The sequence below is a fragment of the Xiphias gladius genome, chromosome 1 (genome assembly GCF_016859285.1).
Source record: "Xiphias gladius isolate SHS-SW01 ecotype Sanya breed wild chromosome 1, ASM1685928v1, whole genome shotgun sequence".
NCBI classification, from domain to species: Eukaryota; Metazoa; Chordata; class Actinopteri; order Istiophoriformes; family Xiphiidae; genus Xiphias; species Xiphias gladius.
The window spans coordinates 7,774,533-7,801,610 of NC_053400.1; the positions used below are offsets into that span (position 1 = coordinate 7,774,533).

At 40.5% G+C, this 27,078-nt stretch overlaps 1 protein-coding gene across 3 annotated transcripts in view; it reads right to left on the reverse strand.

The window, feature by feature from the left end:
- The window catches only part of kif13ba (kinesin family member 13Ba), a 46,914-nt gene that overhangs the window by 14,214 nt on the left and 5,622 nt on the right, over positions 1-27,078 (reverse strand). For all 3 annotated transcript variants that reach the window (XM_040119496.1, XM_040119328.1, XM_040119412.1), the window contains 17 exons: positions 25,303-25,396; positions 13,827-13,839; positions 13,067-13,127; positions 12,812-12,904; positions 11,652-11,832; positions 10,725-10,812; positions 10,090-10,224; positions 3,641-3,753; positions 2,997-3,108; positions 2,636-2,848; positions 2,434-2,544; positions 2,171-2,305; positions 1,560-1,690; positions 1,321-1,407; positions 765-955; positions 376-655; positions 91-253 (listed from right to left, as the gene is read on the reverse strand). In XM_040119496.1, the coding sequence (XP_039975430.1) occupies positions 91-253; positions 376-655; positions 765-955; positions 1,321-1,407; positions 1,560-1,690; positions 2,171-2,305; positions 2,434-2,544; positions 2,636-2,848; positions 2,997-3,108; positions 3,641-3,753; positions 10,090-10,224; positions 10,725-10,812; positions 11,652-11,832; positions 12,812-12,904; positions 13,067-13,127; positions 13,827-13,839; positions 25,303-25,396 (2,201 nt within the window). The remainder of the gene's footprint in view (positions 1-90; positions 254-375; positions 656-764; positions 956-1,320; positions 1,408-1,559; positions 1,691-2,170; positions 2,306-2,433; positions 2,545-2,635; positions 2,849-2,996; positions 3,109-3,640; positions 3,754-10,089; positions 10,225-10,724; positions 10,813-11,651; positions 11,833-12,811; positions 12,905-13,066; positions 13,128-13,826; positions 13,840-25,302; positions 25,397-27,078) is intronic.

Below are 27,078 nucleotides of genomic sequence, written 5' to 3' on the forward strand. Positions count from 1 at the left end.
ACACACGAATGTAAGTAGGTTATGGACTGTGATTAAAACAGAAGACGGGAGACCCGCACATGAGTGTGCTCATGTATGTGTGCGTGATACCTTGCGGTTTGCGTTGAGGTTGTCTGATGGGATTTGCAGAGTGACTCTGTACTCAGTGTGTCGCTCCAGCTCTTCAGCGATGAAACAGGCTTCTTGCACCAGGAGGTTGGCCCTCACTATCTGCTCCCTTAACCTTCTCAGACTCCTCACCAACACCACCTCCCTGCAGAGGGTGTCAGGGAAGAAAGGGAGATGGAGGAGAGAAAGGAAAATGAAAATTAAATTTGCATTGACTTATCAACACAACAAAACTACACACACCTACACACTCACAGACACTCTCACCTGTCCTCATTCCACTGCCTCAGTCTGCTCTGAGCGCTGGTTGAATGGCTCATCCCTCCCATACTGAGTCTCTCCAGGCTGCGGTAGTGAGACTGTTGTCCTGGACCTTGCTGCCCAGGCACCAGTGCTCCAGAGTGGCCTGTGGACAGACGGTCCGGGTTCAGCTTCTTGCGGAGCTGCTGCAGTTCCTGCTCATACATCTGCCTCTGACGCTCGAGAGCAGAGCGTTTCTCCTCTTCATGCTGCCTCTCCAGAGACTGGAGGACTGCCTGCATGGGGTCTGATAGGACACAACGGAGATGAGTCAGAAAACAGATGCAGGATTATAAACTAAGTAATGTTCTGTCTATGCAATACGTAGATATTCAATTGTCCTAACACCTCCTTACCATTATTTCCAAGGGCTTTCATCATGACCTCTGTCTGGGCGAACTCGTAGGAGAAGCTGACTTCACTGGACACTTCGCTAGCTGTATCACCATCTGCATCCAGCTGCTCACTGCTGCCACTGTTCTTCATTACACCACCCTCACCCTCCTCATCCTCTGCCCCCCGTGAACGCCGCTTAGGCAGGTTGATCCTGCAGGTAGGATGTCCAGTATAGTAACTCTGATCTTTTGTATCTTTTGGTTAGTTTGCTATAACCTCATTGTCAGCGATTAGGTTATATTTGCTACATCTTTAATAATTCCTGTGTGGGAATCATACAGAACACATTCATTGGATGCAACGAAAATTTGAGACACATAAGAAGAACTGGGTTTGTGTTAAATAAAAACTAAAACTAAATTGAGTAAAATGCATATAAAAGAATGCATGCACAACTTATGTAAAATGACTAAATGGAATAGTGAGTAATATTCTGTGGTATGAAAAACTATGAAAAACGTTAGAATATTAAAATTCCAAACAACATACAAACATTTAGTGTTTGTACAAAATTACCTAAAGAAGTGGTTGTTTCCCCAGAAGATTCGATCGCCATGGTGAAGCTGCAGTGCGCTGGTTACTGGAGAACCATTAACACATGTCCTATAACACAATAAAAACAGCAGTGACATTAGGATTTAATGTTAAAAACTGATATAGTGATGTCTCCAGACTCTCTTGCTTTTTCCCATGAACTCAGTTAGATGTTCCACACTCAGCCTGGAGCCTGGCTCTGTTATTGTAGCGTAACTTACCGAGCGTTGCGGTATGGGGTGAGGATAACGGCAGCGTCTGCTGTAATGTCAATGACACAGTGTTCTGCCTGGATACCCATCCCGCACAGCTGAATGTCCTGAGAGTCTGCTGAGCCCACCTTTGTGTGTTCCTGAGACACAGGTCAAGTTGTGCTTAATGGAGTAAACCTACACACAAGTTTGTAATGACTTTATCTGTTTTACCCTAGCCGTTCAAACACCCGCTTGATTGTTTCTTCTTGAAAGCTGTTTTATGCGTTCAAATTTAGTATAACGGATTTAAATTCCCTCTTGAGGTTTCTCAACACACAAAACAATACTATCCACCGGTACCCACTGTCAGTCAGATGAGAACTGACTCCTATTCAGCCAGTTAGTCATTAAAATGAAACTTCAGTTCCTTCTGATCCAAACAGTGTGTGTTTGTAAGTTATTTTCTATGACAGCTGAGTTGAGATGTAATGTTTAGAGGGCAGAGGGACTGGAAGCTGTGTCAAAAACAGATGGTAAATTAAACTATTGTTTGGTATTCTGTGTAAATAAGAGAATAGTAAAGATTTCAGTAAAACATGAGGAATAATGTGTGTGTGTGTGTGTGTGTGTGTATGTACCTTCAGGTAGTACACCAGTAGTTCATTGAGTGCAGGATCAGCATTAAGGTTGACAAGAAAGCTCTTGTCATCTCCAACCTTAATCCCTGAAGACTGGAGAGAAATACCCAGACTCTCTAACTGCTTCTGGCGCTCCTACAAACACACACAAGGAAACAAGGAAACATCATACTTACACAGTGTATGATCCAATATCAAAATGATGGAAAACACAGAAAAAAATGTAATATTATTATTATTTTCCCGCTTTTTGTGTGTCTTACCTGTGCAATCTCCTCAGTTTTGCGAAGCTTCTCCTCCCAGGTGATGGTCATCTCTTGAATCAACTTCTCAGACTCTTCCAGGCGTTCCTTCAGCTCTGGAGCCTTCAAAGACTGGAGAAAAAAAAAAAAAAAAAAACACAATAGATGAGAGAAGGGGAAGAGATTTTTAAATGCTAATTCTAAGATTTTGAAAATGTCTCACCTCTGCCTGGGTCAGCTGTACTCGTAGTTTCTCTACTTCCTCTCTGAGCTCCCTGATGATGCGAGCGTTGGGGTCTTCATTAACAACAGCATGGTTGACTATGTTTTTCGCTCGGTCGGCATAACGCAGCGTTGACAGCGTCTCCTCATAGTTGTCTGCTGCTGGACTCACAGTTGCAACCATCGCTGTGCGACTGTTGCCCCCCAGACAGTCCTGAAGACAGGCAGGGAGACAAAAGGAGGACAGGAAAGGGGGAGAAATTATGAATAGAGTTGTATTCTTTTATGAGAAAATAAAGAGGATGCACCGGGGATTTTCCCCTGTCTCTGGCGGACATCTATGTTATGTATCATGTATGTACCTTCAGCAGCCATGTCAGAACAGAGTCTCTGTAAGGGACAAACTTGTTCTTGTTCTTGGCAGTTCCCTGTTCAGCCAGTGCTGAGATCACCAGACCCAACGTAGTCAGAGACCTGACAAACACACACACACACACACACACACACACACACACACACACACACACACACAAAAACACAAACACACACACACACACACACAAACACACACACACACACATGCAAAAACACTAAGGACAAGTGCTTTCCATTTTATTTCATCTACCTGTTCCTGGGTTGGTATCACCTGGTCCCTGCTTTAGCGTGTGTATGTCCATCTGTTGTGTGTCGGGATGCTTTAACATCAAGCTTGTTTCAACAGTTGAAAGTAAAAATAAGGTTTCTGCTGTGGGACTATTTATGCAAGTAAATGGCAAAACTGTACTGTACTGTGTATGCTTTCTATCACATTTACACCTTTAAGTGCAAATGACAAAAAAGTGATATGACAATTTGTGGTTAGAAAAAAATTCTTGCGAAACAAATGTAACAATGCCAGAGTAAAACATCTGTAAGCTAATCTCGGGTTCAGATTCAAGTAAACAACTTGACTGGGAAAACACACGATCATGGGTTTGTGTATGTGCATTTAACTGCTTTTGCGTACTTGTTGATGTTGCTTCCCTCTTTCAGTCGTTCTCCTGCTGCTCCAGTTTTTGCTGCTCGCTCACTTCCAGCCAAGTCTACCAGACTCAACCGACTGACCTTTTCCCCACTCGTCTACAGAGGGAGAAACAGAGAAAGACACAGATACAAAGTCAGACTGTTATCTCATTTGTTACAGAAAACAGTTAAACTGACATCTTGCATATATTCTTCCTTAAACTCTGCTTTGGTTTTTTAACTGCAACCTACTGTTTATTAGCAAAACTTTGCCTCCTAGGTCTTGCAGATGATTGTTTGATTTTTTTGTCCATATTTTTGTTAAAACTAGACGACTTTCTATTCACCTTGCTAGAAGATTCTACACAAAAGGTAAACTTTGCCTAGACTTTGCCCCTTTTAATACTTTCTGGTTACAACAGGCAATAATAAACATTATATAATATCGTCCATAAAGAATTACACCAATAAACTTGAAACTGACATATGGTGAGCATGTTACTCAAGGCAATAATGGCAGCCATAAATGCCACAGTCATCAGGGAATCTTCTGTTTGTTTTGTAGCTAACAGCATCATGCACATCAGTGGGTTGAATGGACGTGAAGCTGCAACAGTGGCCTTGCAGCCCAACATGGCTGGGGATTTTCATTTCTGTCCACTGTTAAATGCAACCATCCTTCTAACTGTCTACTACTGACAGCTCACTGATTAAGTTAATATGTCTGATTAAGGGTAGCACGGCATATGGCAAAGAGAACTGCAATGTCCAGCCTGGTCTGATGACATACATATGTCCTGCAGCTGCACTGTAGGACATTTATGCAGATCTGGAACTGCTGACATTCCTGAAAGCAGTACTGTATATCCACATGAGGTCTGACAAATCTCTGATGGCACATTAATCACCAAAGAGGCTCCACATCAAGGCAGTCACCAGCTGGGTTTTCTGCAGCTTTCAACTGAGCACTGCCCTGATTTGCAAGCATCAGAGCAACAGACAACCTAGAGATAAACAACGACATGTTTGGCTTTATCAGAAACCTCTCCTCATCAATTGGCTGTTGAGTGCACTTGGGCTGGATGCTTTAGCCAATTCTTGCTCAGTAGTACTTCTCAATGCCTTTCTCAAAACAGCAACCACATGAATCCACAGTGCCTTTGCTATATATAGCATGGTAGAACTCGGTTTCTCATCTTTCAGTCTCTTGTTGACAGGTTCTCTCTGTCTTTCCAATAGTTGTTGATGATATGGATATCAAATCCACATCTGCACTAGGACAGATCCACTCCAGGCCAAGCGTGACAGGCCAGTAGCTGACAAGGCTGAATGTAACACCGGATCTACACCTGCAGGCAAAGCAGAACGTCAGCAGATGCAGTCCTGTGTGTCTTCAGTGGACCTTTTCAGCCACAGTAGTTCTCCAGCTACTACACTGCATTTTTCTGAAGTTCCTGCTCTTTCCTGATAGTTCTAAAAACTCCAATAACCATGTCTCTGTACCTGATGAAGAGCCACTTTGGGCTTGAAATGTACTCTTGTACTCTTTCTAAATTAAATAAAGACAAATATCTTTAAAAGGGAGCATTATACAGTGTTGCAAGTCCTTGTGAAACAAAAAGTATCCACAAGAATAACAACCCTATGACCTCTGACACTTAACCTTCTTACACTTGTTTACTTGTAGTATTATAGAAATTAAAATTGAGGTGGGGGGGAAAAAAAAAAAAAAAAAAAAAAAAAATCACAAATCTGACTAAAATTAGAAATTTAATTCAAGACTCATGAGTAATGAGTGTAAAGCCCCCCAAAGGTTCCAGGAACTATTTAACCAAAGGAACTAAACTAGGAGCGAAAAGTCTCTTATGTGCATTTCCACCAAATCTGAAGAACTGTGAAGATGAGGCAAATTAGATCTATGGTGGAGGCCATGCAGAGGTGGAAAATGAGACTACAGATTGTTATTTATTTCTGTTTTAGTACACAACTAACGTGAAGCAAATCAGCAAATTAAGTTGAATTTCTCTCCTTCATTCACTTTGTTTATTCTGCTGCTGTTGCCGTCCATCTCATTCACCCTCTAGCGCTCTCAACCACCCCCGCTCTGTCTTCATTATTTGTTTGCTCATGTAATCTGCTCATTTGCACTGTTTCTCCCTCTCATTCCTCTTTTAAACTGACTCGGGAAGACAGTTTAACACAGCCTAATTTTGTTTGTAACATTAATAAACAACAAGAAATGTCCAACCTTCATCCTAATATCAATACTAGAGTACTTCATTGTTTTATGTATGAGGCAGTACACGAGTTGAAGCAGCAGCATCCTTTGTGTTTGACAAATCAGCAATGGACAACCCTGCAAACCCTACCCCTAAAATTGCAAAACCTTTGGAAAGTACAACCCCCTGCACAGGGACCTTTGTTTAGCACCTGAAACTATTATACAAGAACTAAATTTAATCCCTGATAGCTCCGCTTGAAGCACAGATTTTAGCTCTTAGTTACTTAAAAGGCTCTTGGTCCCTGGTACAGTTCCTGCAGTGGAACATCAGTCACACTTTCACACACACCTCATTCTGTTGTGTACAGAAAACTAATGTTTTGTTTTTAAATATCAACTTTTGCAGGAGTAGTTCTTTGTGATGAAAGGAGAGTGGTGTGAAATGAGTATGTGTTTATGTGTGCAAGGGGGTCGCCATTGTGCTTTGAAAACAAAGGCAACCTTGTCTTGAATAGACTTCTCAGCACACATTAAAATCGCAGGTAAAGCAAACCCAAGACCTGAATCATGAAGAGACCCAGTTATAAGACTAACTGATAGAGATCAACCTCAAGGAGCAGTACTACAAATCCGCCTCTGGCCAATACAACTTCAAATCTCATTAAGTAAAGCAAATTATTAAACAAACAAGAGATGTGTATCTGTCACACTGAGCAAGTCAGATCCAAAAATAGACCAAATCTTTTTTTTTGTTGTTTAAAATAGGCACTAAACTGTGAATAAATATTTGAAGAGAGAGAGGGGAGGCAAAGCTGGGGAATGTGAACACCAGCACATACAGTAGGAAGCTACAACTTAGTGTAGTTCAATAATTACAGCTCCTTATTGAAATGACCAGTGACCGGGTCATAACGTACAGTGGCAGGTCCTTTTACCTGGTGGTATCAAACTTGGAAAGAAACACCAGTAAACCAACTCTACTTTCTTTTTCAATGTCCATGTGTGTGTCTGTGTTTTTATTAATTGTGTGGAGTATGCAGAAACTCTTTGGTCCTATTCCTATTATAAAGGTATGCTGTGCAGGAGTTTCCTAAAAAACAACGTATAGACTCATACAAAAGTATCCTTTCCACTCATCACTTATGGCCCACTAGAAGTGTGTGGCAGACTATTTATCTGCAAAGACTGTGCCCTCTGCTTGTCTTGTCTTATTTTCTTCTTATTCTGCTGTGTTCAGGACGTTTCTGGGCTTGCAACCTTTGGGCAGTGGGTGAGTAGCCTGAAGCCATTAATCCTGCGCAGGGTTTGAGCACGGGACTCAATAAAAATGTAGCGACCAAGTCTGACCGAGGGCAGTGGTGGGCTACAAGCACGCACGCACGCACGCACACACAGAAGAGAGGCCACAACCAATAAGGAGAAACTTGTGCTTCAGCTGCATTCACACAAAATCCGGATATGTGGCACCCTTCCGCAGGGTTGTGCGAAGGCTTGTTTAATTGAGAACTTAACGGCCGTGAAACAATAAGAAAATAACGTTTAATTTCTCTGATTCACTGTTTCGTTCTTGCTAACGCCACTCCCTCTCTCTCTTTCGTTCGTTGAGCCAGGAGGAGGGGCCAACTTTGAATGGCGTGTTTATACATGTAACTTCTTAACATTTAGCCGGCTGGTGAAATAGTGAAAAGGAGAAAATACCAGCCTCTGGGGTATCTTGCTTAATAAGGGATTCTGTAACCAGGAGAGTTGATACCTGAGTCAGTAAGCAGATCAACACAAGGAAATGCAGATTGTCAGACTTGGCAGCTTTAAAGGTACCAGCACAGAACAAGCGTCGGAGCATAAACACATCACACAACACCACACAATGTTAAATAATCTAGTAGATGTCTTTGTCATAAAAACAATTCCTAGAATACTTTTTAAACCCTGCCCTACGCTAAACATTGTTACAAAAGCTTGACTGGAGTTGGCAAGGCAGGTATCGAAATGACAATAAACTGAAAGTTTGGTGGCAAATACGGCCAAAGTTCAAACTGACTTAAGTTGGAAATGAGTGTCTGAGCAGAGCATGCTACTGAAAGGAAACCCGGTGACGCGCCTTTGAGCTTCAGAATGACTCATCCAGCAGCGAGTGATTTTGCTACCTGTAATAGGTGGATTTTTTTAACCTGTCCCTTCATCACAGCTCCTCTACCACTAACACTGGCTGAGTCATTACAGGGTGTAGATGAGCTCCAATGCTAAGATCTACAGTCAGTATTCCTCTAAAACTGGGGATGATTAAAAGTCACTTATGTAGAAGAACGTTCAATGTAATTTTTTAAAGAGCCATGGTGAAGTGAACGCTTAAATGCATGTGAAATACTGTATATACAAGCTACGAATGTTTATTTTCATTCATGATTAATCAAGTGATAATTTTTTTCAATTAATCAATTAATCTTTTAGTCTCTAACAATTCAGAAAATAGTGAAAAATGTGAATCACAAGCTTCCAGAGACCGAGGTGACACCTTCAGAGGACTTGTTTTGTCAGACCAACAGTCCAAAACCCAAAAATATTTAATTTAGTATGATATATAAATCCTGGTTTTTGAGAAACCGGAACCAGAGAATGTGTGGCAAATTTAGAATGGCACTCAGTAGAGCGCATACTTCCGCCAAGGCAAATGTTAACCAACATAAAGCAGAATTAGAGAAAAAATTCAAAGTAATAGTAAATGATTTGGAACTGCCACAAAATTGAATGGGTTCTTCCCTGTACCATGTCCCATTCCTCCACCAAGTTTGGTGCAAATCGGTTCAGTACTTTTGCATAATCCTGCTGATTAATAAACAATCAAACCAACAAACAGACATGGGTGAAAACATAACCTCCTTGGCGGAGGTAATTAAATGATTATCCAAACAGTCGGCGATTATTTTTTTGATGATCATTTTATATCCTCAGTTTACATTTTTTGCAGATTAAGAAATGTGAAACCAATAAATTAAGACAGATAGATGAATTTAGAAAGAGAAGACAATAAATAAGCAAGACAGACAAATAAAGAACTGACTCATGCAATTACAGGATGTGTCAGCTAAGTGATTCACTCACTGACTACACAGACTGCGTGTTATCTTTTGGTTTGACGAGCCTACTGACTGACTGACCAACTTAGTGGCTGACTCTGGGTGTGCCTTGAAAACAGACCAGCCTGTATCAGCTGACGAACTCACAGTCACGCCTGTGAATTATTAACCGGATTTGCTGGTGGCAAGTTCGTCTGGAAATAAGAGCAAGGAGCAATAGAGGCTACGTGGGCCAGTGAGGATCGAGAATTAATCATAAGCTCTTTTCTTAGAGTGCCTGCTCAGACAGCTGAACTGACATCACCCACCAGCAGCAGCAGATGATTGATCAAAAATTTGCCAGTCACTGTTTCCCCAGTCAAAGTGCACAAATTACACACACGGATGAATTCTGGGACAATGGAAGGTGAGGGAGGGCTGCGGTTTAACATCTGATGATGCGCAAACTAGTATGAACTTGTGGTTCAGTAGGGGTGGAAGTTAAGGTCTGGGACATGTAGAAAGAGGCTTGACTTCTTCAGAATACCTTAATACTACAAACTCAATGGAGTAAAATAATTTTAACCTAAAGGAAATTAACCATCTAAATGAAGATATTATACTTACATATTATACTATACATACTTTTCATATCTTAAACTGCAGAAGTAGCTATTGTTCAGTTTCTACAGTTAAGTCCTTGTTTGCTAACCAACTGTAAACAAGTAAGAGTTGGGCTTTTCTTTTAAAAATAGACAAAGTATTTTAAACGTAGCAACACAAACTGTGACAGCAGCAGTCCACATCCCTAGTGACTGTCCCAGACCTAACCCTATGTTGGAAGAAGGCTCTGCCCCCTTGGAGGCTGTGAAGCAAGCACACTAATTATCTAGTGGACTTTTAAAATTACAGATGCCTGATGGCTAAATTGAATCCACCACACATCCAGAGCAATCTAGAACTAGCTCAAACAGCATTTCTTCTCTTCAACACCCATCACGTCCACAGTCATCAGCTCTGATTTTCTGTTTCTGCACTTAGCCCGCAACATCTTAAATATGAATTTCTGATTATATTTTTAGAATTATCCTAAACAATTTTAAAAACAAATCAAGTGTGTTTAAGTCAAGTGACTTACTGCAAGTGTATGTTTGTTTGTGTGTAGGTATATCTTACCCCAGACTGCAAGTCCTTGAGTGTGTGTGTGAGGATGATGTTGAAAACAGCATGGGATCGACTGCTCTCCTCATTCATGTTGGTAGCAGCAACGGTCCGAGACTTATTCCCCTCTGACATTAGAGACTCAATGTCCTGTCAGAACACAAATTACAGGATTGATACAAGAGTAGTAATAATCTCTTGTCATTTTGATTCTTTGTGCAGACTTGCCTTTTCATGTCTGCTTTTCAGGGATATTACACAGATCACTTGCTTTGATGTATTGTAGGCCTGTCTATGTATTTGGTGACCATTTTAATTGATAAAGAGTGCCTTTGAAAGCCTGATATAAACTAGAAAATGTTATTAATTCTAATACTTTTAGAAGTAACCTCTTTCCAGTGCGATTGGTGCGACTACTAAACAGACTGCTGCCATCATGTGAGCAACACTGTCACAAATCCTCAAAGTTTAAAGATGAAAGTGAGAGGGAATGCAAGTAAGACACTATGCTCATGTATGATTGTTATCAGCCAAAATGTGATACAGCAGCATCCAGTGGATGATAAGGGCATGAAAGGGCTTACAAATAAAACTGACATAAAAGGCATGGGGAAAACTTAAAAGTCACAATTTAAGATATATATTTTTACCTTGTAGCTGGCCACAGCTAGTCGAGACAGGCCATCCACGTAGGGGCCCAACACTTTATGCTCCCTCACCCTCAGAGTTTGTCTACCCCTGGACAGATAATAAAAAAACAGGTCAATAGTGTCACTCTTGCTCAAACACTATTCATCTGATGTATTAATAGGGATGGCAATATAGACTCAAGTAGTTCTGGCGACCACTAACAACTTTCCCCAGTTCATATAGACTTTGTTAGCAATTGGCTCTCTGACTCTGATTCAAACAGGTTCCAGGCTTGAGAACTTCATCATTCTCTACTCCACAGCAAAGCCCATACGGCTGTCAGATGGTCTTCTTCTCTTTGCCCCATTTTACTGAGGTTAAAGGTCATGTAGTGAGTAAAGGTCAAAGGTTATGCTGTCTGGGGCAGCAGACACAGGCCTGTGCTCCTGATTTACTGCTGACCTGCTGGACATGAACTGGCCTCCATCAGTGACTGCAGGGCAGAACTATAATCCTTTTATCCACTAACCACAGCAGCTGGTGATACCACAATCAACCTCCAACTTCTTCTTCTACCAACTAACCTCAGAGTCTAGAACTGAAAATGACTCTAGATACTTGAGTATCTAGAGTCCATGCCCAAATGGTCTGATTTTGGAAATGAACTTAACGTGACTGTAAGTCAACACAATGGGATTTTAATGTGAATCAGCAGCAATAAGTTGAATTTTCATTAACAGGATACTAATATTACAAAGATCTTCATTAAAAGGATATCAACATCACAGGCATCAATTTGGCTTGTCAAAGGGAAAGTAAATACAAATGCAGCAGTGTAAGTGGCTAGTTTTTGAGCTTTAGGATTTACCAGAGCCACTATGGCCTAGAGTGGGAAAAAAACGTTTTCCCATTTGTGAAAGTAGTGGAAGATTAGGTTGAGGTCATACCCTTTGGGATCAAGCAGATCCCGGACCTTCTCGTTGTAGATCTCCATGTAGGAAACCTCAACGGTAAAGCTCTCCTCCTCCCGCTGTTCCTTCTGGGTTCGTTCAAACAAAGCACTGCACAGGCGGGGAATCAGACCTGGCTGGTCACCTGAACCCATCATTGTGTACGACTTTCCTGAACCTGAATAAAACACAGACACACACACACGCGCACTTACAGGTGAGGTAATGCTGGTACTCAAGATTTCTGGTGAAATTAGCATTTAACATTTATCAGGTGTGAAAGTAGTTTTATTATGACAGAATTTGAGTTAGTTATGCGACTCCCTCTGAGTCAGCAACTGTGAAAAACAACCTCATATACTGTACAATTCCTCCTGACTTTTCTGTAGACACTGGACCTCATTTATCAGCTCTAATTTATTTATTGAAATATTTGCAGCGTTGGGATTATACATTATTTAAGAATAAATTGTGGATTATCCTTTTACACATTTTTTCTACACTGGAGATGTTTCAGCCTTGTTTTTTAACCAGTGCAGATGTGTACATCGTCTGCGCGACAATGTGTTTGGGTTTCAGCAAAACTGTGCACATCTATGATGCATTGGAAGTTCTGCTTTTGGTTGAAAACTGCATCTGAGCTTTGGTATTTTCTTCATGCCGGAGAGAGGAGAGGCTGTCCAAGATTCCTGCCATGACACAACCATACTGACACTCCTCTTAATCATCATATAAATCAGGTCACTTTGCCATAAAAGGTACATAGAAATAGTTATATTTAATGTTTCCTGCTCCTCCCATGTAACTGGCTCTGCTATAAAATACACTCAGTTGCCAGTTTTTTCAGGAAGGTTATAATGTTATGTTATGTAGCATTATCTAATTGATATAAATGGGGTGGACAAAATACATACATCTGTCAGTACAAGGCCACAAACTCCAGCCTCCAAAATGAACATAAAGTTGAATCAATACTTCTCTATAACAGTTTCAACAAAAAGTGAACATTATTAACTTCATGGAAGTAGGATTTATTGCAGGACTGATGTATTAATCTGCATTACTTTTAGCTGATGTAGTACTGTACCTAATAAACTGGCAACTGAGTGCTAATTCACGTCATATTGACCAAAGTGAGGTGCATCATAGGAATGTACCAGTTTGTCCATAGGCAAAGATACAGGCATTGTAGCCCTGGAAGGCGTTGCAGAGAAGACTTTCCCCAAGGCACTGGAACACCACTTCCTGACCTGGAGACAGACACGTACACAAAGAGCATATCATTCTGTGCAACTCTGCACATTCTGAATTTAACGTTTGGAATGACTGAAATGCCAATGTAGTTCGGCATATTAAGACATTCTGGTGATAGAAAGTTAAAAATGTTAACTTGATCTGTGTTAAAAACTAACCTGCGAATTTCTCCTTATCTGTTTCGTCCATGGACCAGAAACAGTAATCGTAGGCAAAGACCTGAAAAGCACATGGAAACAGCTAAAACAATAACAGCATTTATGGGTAGTTGTAACACAGCAATGCTATCCTTAAATAAAGATTTTCTCTCCAATTTTCTTGAAGGGGGGAAACAAATATCACTCATTGTTCATACATCTAAATAACGGATCTTATTTTTTTAAATGACAGTCAACCGGTGAACAAAATTTAGATATTTCACATTTACCAGTTACTAATGTTGGATTCAATTACATTTCAATTGAGAAATAACATTGACAATTCTTCAGTCAACATACTATACTTTAAGCATAGCGTACTTCAAGTGTCATGTGGTTTGTGTATCACTATGGGAATTTTCACGTGACAGAAAAAAGACCTTCTTGGGAAATACTAGTATAAAGTAAATTAGCAAAAGACAGAAAATAAACTGAGCCACAAAAAAACAAAAACAGCCAAAAACATGTTTTTGGCTTTGTGTAAAGTTTCCTAGCGACAAGTATTCCCTGACGATTTTAAGTTATTAAACTAACCAAGACTCTTTCAGCAAAAATTGTTTTCCAAATCATTACTTTGTATCACTGCCTTTACGGCTGCACACAGTTCACAAACTGAGTTGAAGAAATACAGCGGCTTCTTTGTTTAACACAGAGATGATTCACAACCATGGAATTAGCTCCATGCTGAAAATTCTGTGTATGTTTGTGTATGTGCCGTTACCTTGGATTGACTCCTGATGATGTCGTGAGGGTCAAGGTCCACAGGAGCATGTGGAAAGAGAGATAAATGACATTTAGTGCACATGTTAGAGAGGATGCAGTATGTTGGCCATTCAGAGTAAACATGCACTGAATGTTGGCTCATGTTCCAGACTAAGAATGGAGATCATCTACGTGGCTATCTATCAGTGTTTTTTCCTAATATTACGTGTTCTAAGTCGAGACTAAGTGAACAGAGACGGATACAGAGACAGACAAAGAGCCACTGGCCTCAAGCTTTCCTTGTTTTCCCTTCAGTACACGTTTGATTAATTATCAACCTTGTGCATTTGCATAGCTTGTTTAAATCTTGTTTGTCACATGTCAGAACCAACTTCTCAGGGGATTTGGTAAGGGTGTGTGTCTGTAGATGTCAGGAAAGGCATTCATTTTTGACAGCTTGGGGAGACAAAAAAATCTCTGGATGAATTGCTGTTGGAATGTCTGTGTGTGGGCATGGGTGTGTGTGTGTGTGTGTGTGTGTGTGTGTGGAGGGGGTTGGTATTGAAGTTGGCAGAGGGTTGAGATAGTGTGGTGGAATCGATGGTGTTGTAGAGGGGTTACTGGGTCGCAGTTGCGCACAGAAATGAACAGACGTGGAAAAATGCCTTTGGATGTTAAAAATGAATACTTGACATTTAAAAAGAGGGGGGATTGCCCTCAATATCTGCATGTTCTTCTACAGAAAAACTAGGGAAACACATGTGCATGCATTCACACACAATACACACATGAACCCATACACAAACATGTCTGTATTATGAGCATTTAGCCAACAGCCATGTCCTTTAAAACTGATCTCCACAGCACACAGACGGTCACTCCATCTGGCTCTCTCTGCATACAAGGAAATGTCAGAGCAGAGCAGAACAGGCTAATCTAATTCTAACAATTATGTTATACAATAAAAAAAGCAATTCAAACAATAAAAAATTACAAAAACACAAATCCCTGGTGTTTATTGCTGTGCATAAATATGAGATGTACGGTATTTTTTCTTTCTGTGCAAAAATATGTCACCAAGCTCAAATATGCTCTTTTCCAACATTTTCATTAACACTGCAGCTGCCAGGGCATGTTAACCTTCTGACATCTTAAGATATTTGCTTCTGATTAGTATTCAAAGGCTGGAATGGCACAGAACTTGATATTAGAGATCACACAGATCAGATCTAAAACATCTCAATAACTGTGTGGTGCACTTAAAGGGCAGAGGTTGAGCCTCTGCACAAAAACTAATTACCATTAATTCATTTCAACATCCTAACTACCTGGCACCTAGTCTTTCAGGAGTCCTCAACTTATTCTGTTGCCAAGGTCAGATCACTCTACCTTTAAACACAGCATCTGTTTGTACCTATTGGCCATACAAGATGGGTAGCGTCTACGAGTACAATAAATAGAGAGTCAAATGAGCACAACACCAACACTGATACATTTTAACTGTGTGTGGGAAATCTACAAGGGAATCTGACACCATGATCCTGTGTGGAAAACCCACACCATTCATATAACAACTGCTGGTCAGTTGTCTCTATTTTTAGATGTCAACATTTGAAGTTAACACCATCATGATTTTTATGATAAGTATCACAACGTGGTTTATGAACTATATTATACCTGTCCAATACTTTTATATCTAGCCTCAAGAAAAGTAGCCTGCCACTCTGTAAAATCATTAAGATGTACTTACATGTGTAAGCATGTAGTTGGTAGGACAAAATAGTGACACTGACTGGAGGTGAATTTTGTTATTTCCAAGCCACTGTTTCCTTTAAGCTCACAGTTAACTTCTCCTTATGTCATGAAAATTGCCAGTAAAATGAAAATAAACTCACTGACATGCTTTCTCGAGATTGTGAAATGACAATTGTCATTAAGGCATTAATGTTAGCCATGTGGTAGATGCTTTAATCAAACAGGCTTACTGCAAAATGACACTGTGAGGACTGGCAGACCCTTAGGGAACAGAATCCATAACACTGGTAGCGTTTGTGTCTTGATCTACTCATAAAACCTGTAGTGCTCTGGAATATCTCTGAAGTATAAAATCATCTCCTGTCATTTCTAGAAAAACATTTTCTCCAAAGGATAAAAAGTTAAGCCCTTGTCTGCCCTCTTTCTTCTTCACCACTACTGGAAACCCCTCTTCTTCTTCCTCCTCCATCTGTGCATTCCTGGCTCCGCCCACGCGGTGAGGGCAGCTATCAGTCAGAGAGCTGCGTAAAGTCAGATGATGAAGCCAGAGGCAAGAGACGGCTAGTGGTTCTCTCACACACACACACACACACACACACACACACACACACACACACACACACACACACACACACACACACACACACACACACACACACACACACACACACACACACACACACACCTGTTTTCTTTTACCCATGCACATTTTTTATAAACCACCAAAGCTGCAGTTCTTGTGCAAACCAGCCATCATCTGTAACACTTCATATTTCACTGATGTTCCACTGCTGATGTGCTGCATTGAGCAGAGTAAATACATGCAGAGTAATCCTTATCTGCAGCCTAACTGATTCCAGTGACTCTTCAAGCCAGAGTATAGTTAAGACCTCCTCTACAAAGCGCTGACATTTCTTCATAGCCCTGGTTTGAAGTCCACAAGACCACCAACAGTCAGTGAGGATATCTGAAATGTGATTGAGAGGGGGTTTCACCATCTAAACGCTAGTAAAAACTGTGTTCAAAGGCATCTTTTTCTCTAAATATACAAAGAAAAGCTCTTCATGTTGTCTGGAGTAAAATCTTACATGTTTCCATTTAAAAGGCTCTCTGATATTAAATTGTTTTCTGAATTCCTGATTTCTAGATATTTTTGTTTCCCTGATTCCCTCAGGGGCTTTAGGGCATCATACATGCCTACTATCTACCCAGAGTCATATCTTAGCGAAATCAGCATGGCAGGTTTTGACGTATGTAGTGATGACAGCTGTCATGGTTGTTTTAAAGGCTACAGGCGAGAAGAGTCACCCATGTCTCGCGCTCAAATGCCCATTTACGAAGCTAGGGGCCCCCCTGACCAATGACAAGGGAAAGTGAGGCAGTCAGGAGAGCTGTGAACCCGCCTCCCTCGGGTCTTGCACACTTCTATCCGTCCCCCCTCCCTTCGGCCTGCTCCTCTGCTCTGATCATCGTCATTTAAAAAATAACTTAATGCATGGCTGCTTCCCCCTCCTCTCTCTTTCTCTACTGTTCTTGCATTCTTTTTTTTCTTCTCTGGGATTGTACCATTCACGGCCGTGTAGGGAGGAATGAGGAATAGGATAGAAAGGAGGCTGAAGGTAGCCAGGGGGGGTTATGGAGGAAAGAGGTTGTGCCGGAGACTGGAATGTTAAGCTGAAACATACTGATGGCACAGGACAACACCACATGTAACAGGCTAATACTTGAATTCAGCACACGCTGACTAACATGGAATATGACAATCGGTCTGCACTACAGTTAAAATGACAGATATTGAGTAGATGGTATATGCATATACTCCTACAGATAAAAACTGATCTAAATAAATTTCCGGTCTAAATAAAGTGCACTATACATATCATTCTGCAATTGCTGTATCATTTCACAAATATAGTGAAAATCGAAGACCAGGACAGGACAAAAAGCCCACTTATGTTGAAATGAATAAAATTCAAATGCCATAGATATCATGTAGAGGAGGCCAAGTTACGCTACCCAGTCCAAGGCTGGTTTTATTCATACTGCAGAACTTTGCTCTGGCGAGCGGTTATTTTTACTTGCATCTACATAAGTGGCCAAGAGTGTTGGTACCCTTACACCTTATTGAAACAATGCACAATTCTCTCTGTAAAGTGTTGAAATTAAAAGCTCTTTTGTCATGCATACCTTCATGCTGTGAAGCTGAATTTTTGCTTATTCTTTAAAGGTCTTCTAAAATGGCATGGACAAAATTATTGGCACCCCTCAGAAGTAGTGATATAAATAGGGTTCTTGTGATATTTCAAACAGGCTATTGGCTTCAATTAGTATCACATCTTAAATCTTGTCATTCAGCCTATTTAAATGGAGAAAAACCCTCATTGTGCTGTTTGGTATCAGTGTGTGCACCACACTGTACATGGACAAGAGAAATAAAAGAAGAGAGTTTTCTGAGGAAATAAGAATTAAATAACTGCCAAGCACGGTCATAGTAAGACCATCTCCAAGCAGCTTGATGTTCCTGTTACCACAGTTGCTAATATTATTAATAACGTTAAGGTCCATGGGAATGTAGCCAACCTCCCTCCAGGGGAAAAATTGAATAGTTCGGATGGTGGAATAAGAACAAAGGAAAACTTCAAGGACACTGGTATTGTCAAAATTGGCCAAAAATTACATTCTTCCGTATAAAAAAACAAACAAACACATAGGTTCGAACCATTTGAATATCTGTGTCTGTGCATTATGTCTATAAGAGGGCAAACCAATTCAACGAGAGACATAACTACTTGGGTGCATTTTTTTGAGATGTGCCCTCAGGTTGCTAGTGCTGGAATGGTAGGCTTAGTGCAGCTTACATAGCTTGCATACAACTTTATCTCCAGGTTCCACAATTTTACCGTCTACTGACCAAAATTCCAAGTATTTCCGAATAGAGCTTTTTAGATCGCTCGGAGTGCAAATCACTCTCTCTGCAGCCAAGTTGGATTGTGAACTCACTGCCATCATTACCGCATGGTTGTTGTTGAATTATTTGCTCGTTTCAGCTTGACCTACATTTCATGACCTGCAATGAATGTAACGTGTGACTCGTGTCCATCATGCAGTGCATTCAGTGCATCGGCCCAGGCCCAACTCGCAAGGCAGACAGCCGCGGTAGTGCTGTCTGCCTGTCTGTATGCTGCTTTTTTTGTTTTACAATTCGATTATATAATCAAATTTAGAATATTCGTTGACAGCGGTACAGGACGCCAGGACTTCAACACCATGATCAAGTTACAAAAGTTTCTGGTCACACCGTATGATGATGCTTTCCAAATGAAATTGGGCTCCATTGAGGGAGACCCTTGAAGACCCCACTTTTGAAAGAGAAACATAAAAACACTTGAATGCAGTTTGCCGAAACACATGCTGACAAACCACAATGCTTCTAAGTAAATGTCCTTTGGAAAGATGAAACAAAATTACAGCTTTGGTTTGTCACATCAGCTTTATGCTCACAGAAGAAAAAAAATCAAGCTTTCAAAGAAAAGAATACCACCCCCAATTTGAAACATGGAGGAGGCTCAGTTGTGTTGGGTTGTGTCTGGCACAGGGTCCGGGACAGGGTCCGGCACAGCGTCAGATTCAAGGGTCAAATCAGAAGATTATACAGATGTTCTGGAGTGAAACATACTGCCCTGTGTCAGAGAGCTTTGTCTCAGTTGCAGGTCATGCTTCCTCCAAGAGGATAATGACCCAAAACATACACTTTCAAAGCAGCCAAGAATGGATGAGAAGAAAACATTGGACCGGTTTAAAGTGGCTTGCTATGTTCTGGTATAACCCAACTGAACATCTATGGAAAGAGCTGAAACTCAAACTGGATTCTTTTCTGATATCAAAACAATTTTCCAGTGTTCCTAAAATGGATACCAACACTGTCAAATTCAACCTAGTCTTAAGGCATAAAGACATTGTGAAGTGCAAATTCCTGATACAATGCAACTGAGTAGTACAGTGTGCTATTTTACTTCTTTTATTTTTCATTACCCACTGGTGTCAAAGTGTAATCTATTAAGCATAAAATCATCCAGCTACATGTGTAAAATAATAATAGTAATAATAATAATAAAGTGCTCAACTTCAAAACTGAATGGCTAGCATATTTATATGAAATATCACTTGATAATAAAACCTGAAAATGATCAAGCTCAAAATAGTATGCTAAAGGATGCGCTGCAAAATTTTTGCTATACTTTTATAATTTTATAAATTCAGATTTCAGCATCATTAACCATCCAAAGTACTACCTGAGCCAGACCAAGTCAACCCACATCAATTCAAAGCAGGTAACTTCAGGAGAAAATGAGCCAGTGTGGCTAATGGACACTCAATTTCCTTAATGTTTAACCCTGTCATTATGTTAATGGACTGTTAGGAGCTCCCACCCTCACATGGTTGGTTCAGGCTGGACTGTTAAAGCACTTGACCTCAATCTGCATTTAAATACCACCTTTCTACATTAACAAATATACTGTAGATCCTTCACTTCTAGAATCAGATATTAGCGAGCACAATTACACTACACATACACCATCACACACATACTGATACCCACACAGAAAAAATGTCCAACATCATTCCTAGATACAGGGCTACACAGTCTCTTTTGTGTATCGTCTTGGAAACCAAGTCGCTTGTGTTTGCTTCACTGACATCTGACAGGAGACAGATTGTTGTCAGAGTATGTCAACATCCAGCTTCACCAGTCCAATGCAAACAGCCTCAGGTCACCATGCAAACTGTAGTGTCTGACCACACAGCTGCAGGGAGGTTAGCTGTCTGCTTATCAGACAGAGTAGTACAGAGTGCCCTAGCCTTGCAGTTCTAACTCTGGAGGTTAGGATATCCCTAGAGGTTACAAAGTGATTCAGGCAGGGCAAGTGTGACGGCAGATAGGACACCAAATAAAATGTATGTAAGATGTAATGTAAAAGTCCAGTAACAGACGGCAAGAAAATTATGTAAACTTTGGCTGTGAGAGAGCATACAGAGCATTAGCATTAATGTTTCCTTGACAATCCTCTATAAGCAGTACTTAAGATTAATGTCAACACTGCAGTGAGTCACTGAGGGTGGCAGCATGAGGAACTTAAATCTGGCCTGCCCAGTGTGCGCGGCTGGCGGAAAAACTGAATCAGACCCACAAGCAGAACACATAACTGACAACTGAGGAATGAAAAAAATAAAAAACGAAATTATTCTTGGTGGAGAATCCAACTACAAAAATAGTCTGGGGATGTTTTGATCAGGTAAAGCCCAGAATGTCACTTCAGTCCTGAGTTGAAAAAGGTATGTCACTTAAAGTTTAACTGAATTAGTTTGTAGAAAAATGAAAATTGTTTGACACAAAACTCTCTTAGAAACACTTCATCGCTTTATAGGCTTGTGGAAGGAACTTTTTGTTTTGATAGATAACATATAAACAATCAAAGAATTTAATTCTAATAAACAAATAATTAAAATTCACTGATTAATTCTTTTCTTTCAGCTTAGGCCTGTGATAGAGAGAAAATGACTACGTCAACACACACTGTGGCAAAGTGCTACTGTGTGTGAGGCTCAGTGTTATAGGTGGAATTTTCTCTCCCATGACAGTGTAAATAAGACGGTCAATCCTACACACAACACAACCTAAAGCATACAGTATATACACTCAATATACAGAGTATTAGGATACCGAGTTATACCTTGAATATGGGACCGTAATCCACCAAGCAAACACTGGTATACACTGAGCTATGTTTGTACAATTAGTCCTCAACAGGTAAATACCATCATTTGCCGTCTGTGGATAATTCCTCAGCCTTACTTTCCCTGTAGGAACACAAAAAGGAGGAGGGGGGGAAAGTGGCCATGGCTTCTATTTGAAATAAATGGGGACTGTATGTAAAAAAAACAAAAAAAACAAAAAAAACCCCCCAAAAAACAAAAATCAAATCAGTGCTAATGCATTAGCTGTAGGGCATTCTGCCAGGGTCATAATCTAGCAATAACTCAGTTTTTCTAAATGCACTTACAAACCGGGAGTAAGCTGTACAGCAGAGACAGTGAACTTTTACAAATGGAAGTTCTACTTCTCAGCTGCTGTGAACCATTTAGTGAGTAGATATCAGATTAACACAAATGGTTTTTATCATTTACTTTGATGGAAAGCTGTTTTTGACAGCCTAAGACAGGGAGAAAATCCTTCGTTTATATTTAAACAGAACTAATCCTTAAGCTTCGGGAACAACCTCCGCAAAAACACCAGTGCAGACATTTTTGAAAGATTTATGTTTGACCTCAGAGTTTAAAAGGACTAGAGGGTGAATATACATGAAACAGGTAAAGGTTCCAAAGCACATGATGAACAGAAAAGTTTAAATTTATCCCAACAGACTGGAGTTGAGACAACAGAGTTGATTATTTTACTCTGTCCTCAACTGAGAATACACACCTGTCTTTCTCCATATCACATCACTTGTACTATTTCTTTTTTCCTGTCACCTCTCTGTACATGTCCAGGAATATTTGCTCCCTCTCTTTAGGGTAGGGTCACATGACTTCTGACCCTGGACATCCTTCCTAGAGCTCATCTTTAGGGGTGGCTGTGGCTGAGGAGTTAGAGTGGGTTGTCCACTAACCGGAAGGTTGGTGGTTCGATCCCCAGCTCCTCCAGTCCACATATCGAAGTGTCCTTGGGCACCCCAAAATTGTGTGAGTGTGTGTAGAAAGCGCAGTATGTATAGAAAAAAAAGAGCGCTGTACGAAGGTGTGTGTGAATGGTTGAATGTGGCAGTTCTGTAAAGCGAGTGGTAGATAAGACTAGAAAAGCACTATATAAGTGCAGTACATCGGTATAGAGTCATTGGCCTGCCCAATTTTCAGACTAGCCTCTGTTCCACACTGGATTTTCACACTGTCAAAACCTGCAGTGCAGCTCTGTAGTTGTTTAATGCTAACCAGATAATTGCTTTTATATCTTTGTTAACATTAAAACGTGTTCAGATTTTATTACCAAGGGTGGAAGTAAATAACCATTTACAGAACCATTTACAGAAGCATAAAGATCAGTGTAAAAACCTGCAAGCAAATGAAAGTGATAATACAGCATGGAATGGAGACTAATGGGTCAGAGGGGACAGGATGCAGCTCTAGGTTATTGGTCATCTAGGAAATTAATATCACTTAAAGATGCAGTGGAGTCCAATAAATACAAAAGATTTTAAGTGCATTTATAACAGTAGGGAATACGAGGTAAAGGCAACGTAACAGGGGTAATATTGTGGACATACTACTGTCCGGGACTTAAATCTAAATCCAACAGTATTCTCTCCCATCCTTGTTGTTCCTTGTAAGTGTTGTATATTGCATATGAATAAGTTTTCTGTTAGGAGAATGCTGTATTCAGGAATAGACTGCTGTCTTGGTGCTTACATAAGATTACCTCTCTTTCACATCCAATCATTTCATGGGAAGTCTGGTCAGTTTAGTTGGTTTAACAACCCGAAAATCCTTGAAACACATTGTGCCAATCAGTTTAATGTGGTGATCTTCTCTCTTCTGTTGTTAGTTCTTGCAGATAAGCCATAGTATAGACAGAGTTTGGATTTATCCAGGAAGCTGCATTGTCTTTTTTACGTTTTTACGTATGTCATATCTTCTGCAGATATGTCTTCCTAGTTTTGAACTAAGGGCATCCTGGTAACTCAGTTAGCTTAAATAAAACAACCTGCACCTGCAACATCCTAACTTTAAAGTGTATTTCCTCTGTGCACCCACTACAATCTTTTCAACTGTTAACAACCAAGTGAAATGCTGAGTAAAAGATAATCCTCCAATGTACACTATGTAAACGTAAACAAAATGAAAATAGCGTCTGCATGCTGAGTGCAGCAGTCAGTCAGCCCATCCTCCTGCTGCTTCCTCACTCCTTTGTCACTGACACACAGAGAGAGAAACTACAGCTCTGCTCTTGTTCAGTCCTCCATAAAAGTCACCGGGAAAAGTTTATGGTCGACAGATGCTCGAGTAAATTAGGGTTTTTTCCCCTCTTCTATCGTCTCCTCTCTCAAGGAAGGGGCTTCATGGTCACTGACAGCGACCCAAAGTTAACCTCCCCCTGTGTTACCACGGAAACGGAAGAGCTGAGAAAAAGGGAGGAAGCCAGGCGGTGGGGAGTTATGACCCGACTGAGTGAGTGAAGAGAGGAGCAGAGTGGAGTCTGTCTGTTCATGTATAATTGTCTCTGTCTGCTTGTGTCTCACTGCTGCTGTCTTTCTTCCAGGCACAGACACAGAAACACATGCTGCCTCTGCTGCTGCTGCTGTTGTTGTTGTTGTTGTCTGCTCCTTAACCTCAGCCTGAAGCCAACGTTATTCACTACTTCTGATCTGCAGTCAGCTCCACCAGTCACAAGGAGATCTTTCTTCCGACACAGCTGGTTTCCTCCAAGATGGTGGGTGGGTAGTCGAGCATGGCCTACTGGCTGGTTTTAACCACAACAAAAAAAACCTAATCATAAGAGCTTTTTCATTAAAGACGAGGTGATTAACTTCACAGTTTGTCGCCCCAGCATTATGTTTCCAGCAGTTTGATGGGTGTGCTCACTCTAGAAACAATTCCATTCAGACACAGATCTAACAACACACATACGGAGTACATGCTCACACACATTCCTGTTCTGCCCAATGCTACCTCCTTCTGTGCAGGGATTGAGAGACTCAAGACTCCAAGCACGATTCAGCGTTACCTATACACAGCAGCTGATTAACGGGATAGTAACAGAGTAAAAGCCAAGAGAGGGAAAGAAGTGACGAGTGATTTGAGTTTAAATACACCTGTCTCTAGGAGGCCCAACAGCTGGTTAGACAGCATCCTGCCAGAAACTACATCATATGACGACAAAGGAACATTCCAAACAAATCAGAGACAAGCTTTTTCAGAAGCCACAGCTGAAAATCTAGAATCTTACTGTCTGTGTGATCGGCAATACAAAGTGGCTTGTGATAGCTCATAAGAGGCTACAGAGTAGTTACTGTAGTTTAGATAAGGGTTTTTTCAGTCTAACAGTGTGGACCCCCTCTCAGATAAAATTGAGTCAACTGCGCCTCCAAACAAACCCATACATTCGCATTTTGGCAAACTGGCACCATTAAATGTATGCTAATCAGCCAATAGGGGTCCTCGTTTACAGCGCACCAACAGATGAACAGGCAACTGACTGGATTACTCTGATTCTGAACTTAAAACTGATTCTCAACTTAAAAACGTGATCATTCTCAGGCACGTTCTGGGGTTAGGTGCATCATTTCTATGATTTTGAATAGATTGATGAATATTTATTTGCAATGGACAGTGAAGATAATCGTACTCTTGGAAAGTTCCATCCATACTTAATTTTAAAAAAATGTCTATCATGTCTGTATGTTCAAATATGACAGAGTTACGACTCAAAGAAGGAGTATGATTGATTTGATGACAAATTTCAGCAATTTGGACGATAAGGGTTTTAAAGTAGCTTTGCGGCCTCCATGAGCTGTGAGTGTTGATAAGCAGGACCAACTACAATCTCTAACTTCCTAATTTTTTTAATTTTAGAACACTTGCATGCACTTGTCACTTTCACCTTACACACCTGACCCCCCATCCCACACACACACACACACACACACACACACACACACACACACACACACACACGCACACACACATACCTTGAGTCTGCTTTGCCAAGGTTAGCTCCCGCAGGATGGAGGATCGTCTGGTTCTTCACCATCTCCACAACACATTTAGTGTTCAATTCCTTTTCTGTGGATCAGACAACACACAGTTTTACAATCATAGCACTAAAACTCACACCCAAACACACTTAAGTTAGTATTCGTGATTGTTTCTACATTATTACACAAGGTCATGTTGTATGTCTCTATGTCTTCTCCATGAAATAGGGTAGAATGTGTCATGTCATCACATTTATAGCGCCACCATCAGCTACACACTGCTACACAGATGTTTTCCCTACATCCTTCCCATGGTGGGAATAAAACTGCCAAACAAGCCACTTTGACCCTTTTAACAGCCAACCTGATGTTTAGAAAAATGACTCAAAATATTTAGTGTCCTGTGGAAAAGGTTAATTTACTGAAACAGAAACTTTTACAGTCAGTAGTAGTCAGTAGCAGTAGAGTAGAAGTTAAATAGCTTAATAGCACAATCATTTCCTTTGCAACATCAAGTTCAAACAATTGTGTGAGCAGATGGGGAAACACTGACTCTAAAAATGACCTTTTACCTTGGGAGTGAGTTTTAGGCTAACCAAAAAAAACAGGACTTGTCCAGGCAATTAATCCTTATCACAATCACACACACACACACACACACACAAAAAACGAAGGATCTCCTATAATGACCCTGGCCTGTTTGTCATGATGCAACACTTGGCCTTCAGTACACCAAATAGCTATTTCCAACTCAGCATTAGGAGTGGTCCTAATGCTTTGTCCACGCAGGTATTTATGTCTATAGGCTGCACAAGTCAGCATATAATGTTGAGGCTACTTGATCAAGGTTGTAGTTTTGCCTACTACAATTCCACTGTCCTATCAGAAAAATAACACTTTTCTTGTAAATGCAAGCAATGCATTACTACAAAAATGCAAAAAAGACACATCTGACTAATAACTATCTGATTACTTTTTAACAACTTCAAAACAGATATCTGACCTTGCTCCTAAGCATAAAGTGTTACATATTATGTTTGTTTTCATAGCAGAATCAGTCTCATAACCTTCCAAAAGAAGCCTTGCTTTGAAAGTAACCAGCACAAGCATTGGAAAATATCAACATTGACCGCACTGGAAATTCATGAGGCTGGTAAGTCTCTCCATTCATCTGTCTTGCCAATGAGACCTAATGATGGTTGTCGACACACAGGCTACGTGCTGCCAGCACATCCTGGGCATCCAGGATATGGCAAAACTGGTCATGCATAAAACAAAAAGAAAAAAAGAAAAAAAGAATTTCACCAGCTGCAGACTACCAGTATTTCACTGGTGGCTTCTGGAGAATGCTTGGGCCGCAGCTACTGAAATACTTCATGTGTTTTTTCAATGGCCAATTGCTGGAATTTATTACACTGCACCATTATGCTTCATTACTTTAGTAAAAAGCCAAAATTAAAATGTCTTGTTATGGGCCACAAAATATTGAATAAACACAATTAGGATCATACTGTTTGTTTTCAATGAAAATGGTCTCTAGATGTGAACATTAGTTTCATCAATAACAAAGGAAAAGGTCACGTCAAGCACATGATTTTCTCCATAATTAGGAAGCTTGTTTGTAAAAGCAGGCAATAAAACTCAATGACAAATTCTCGCCATTTAACCTAGTTGATAAGATAAGGATGGAACTCAGGAATCTTTGCCCCCTGTGTTGCCCCTGGAAGGGATATCCTGTTCTATTGTGACCCCTTTTACAAGGAGGTCAGA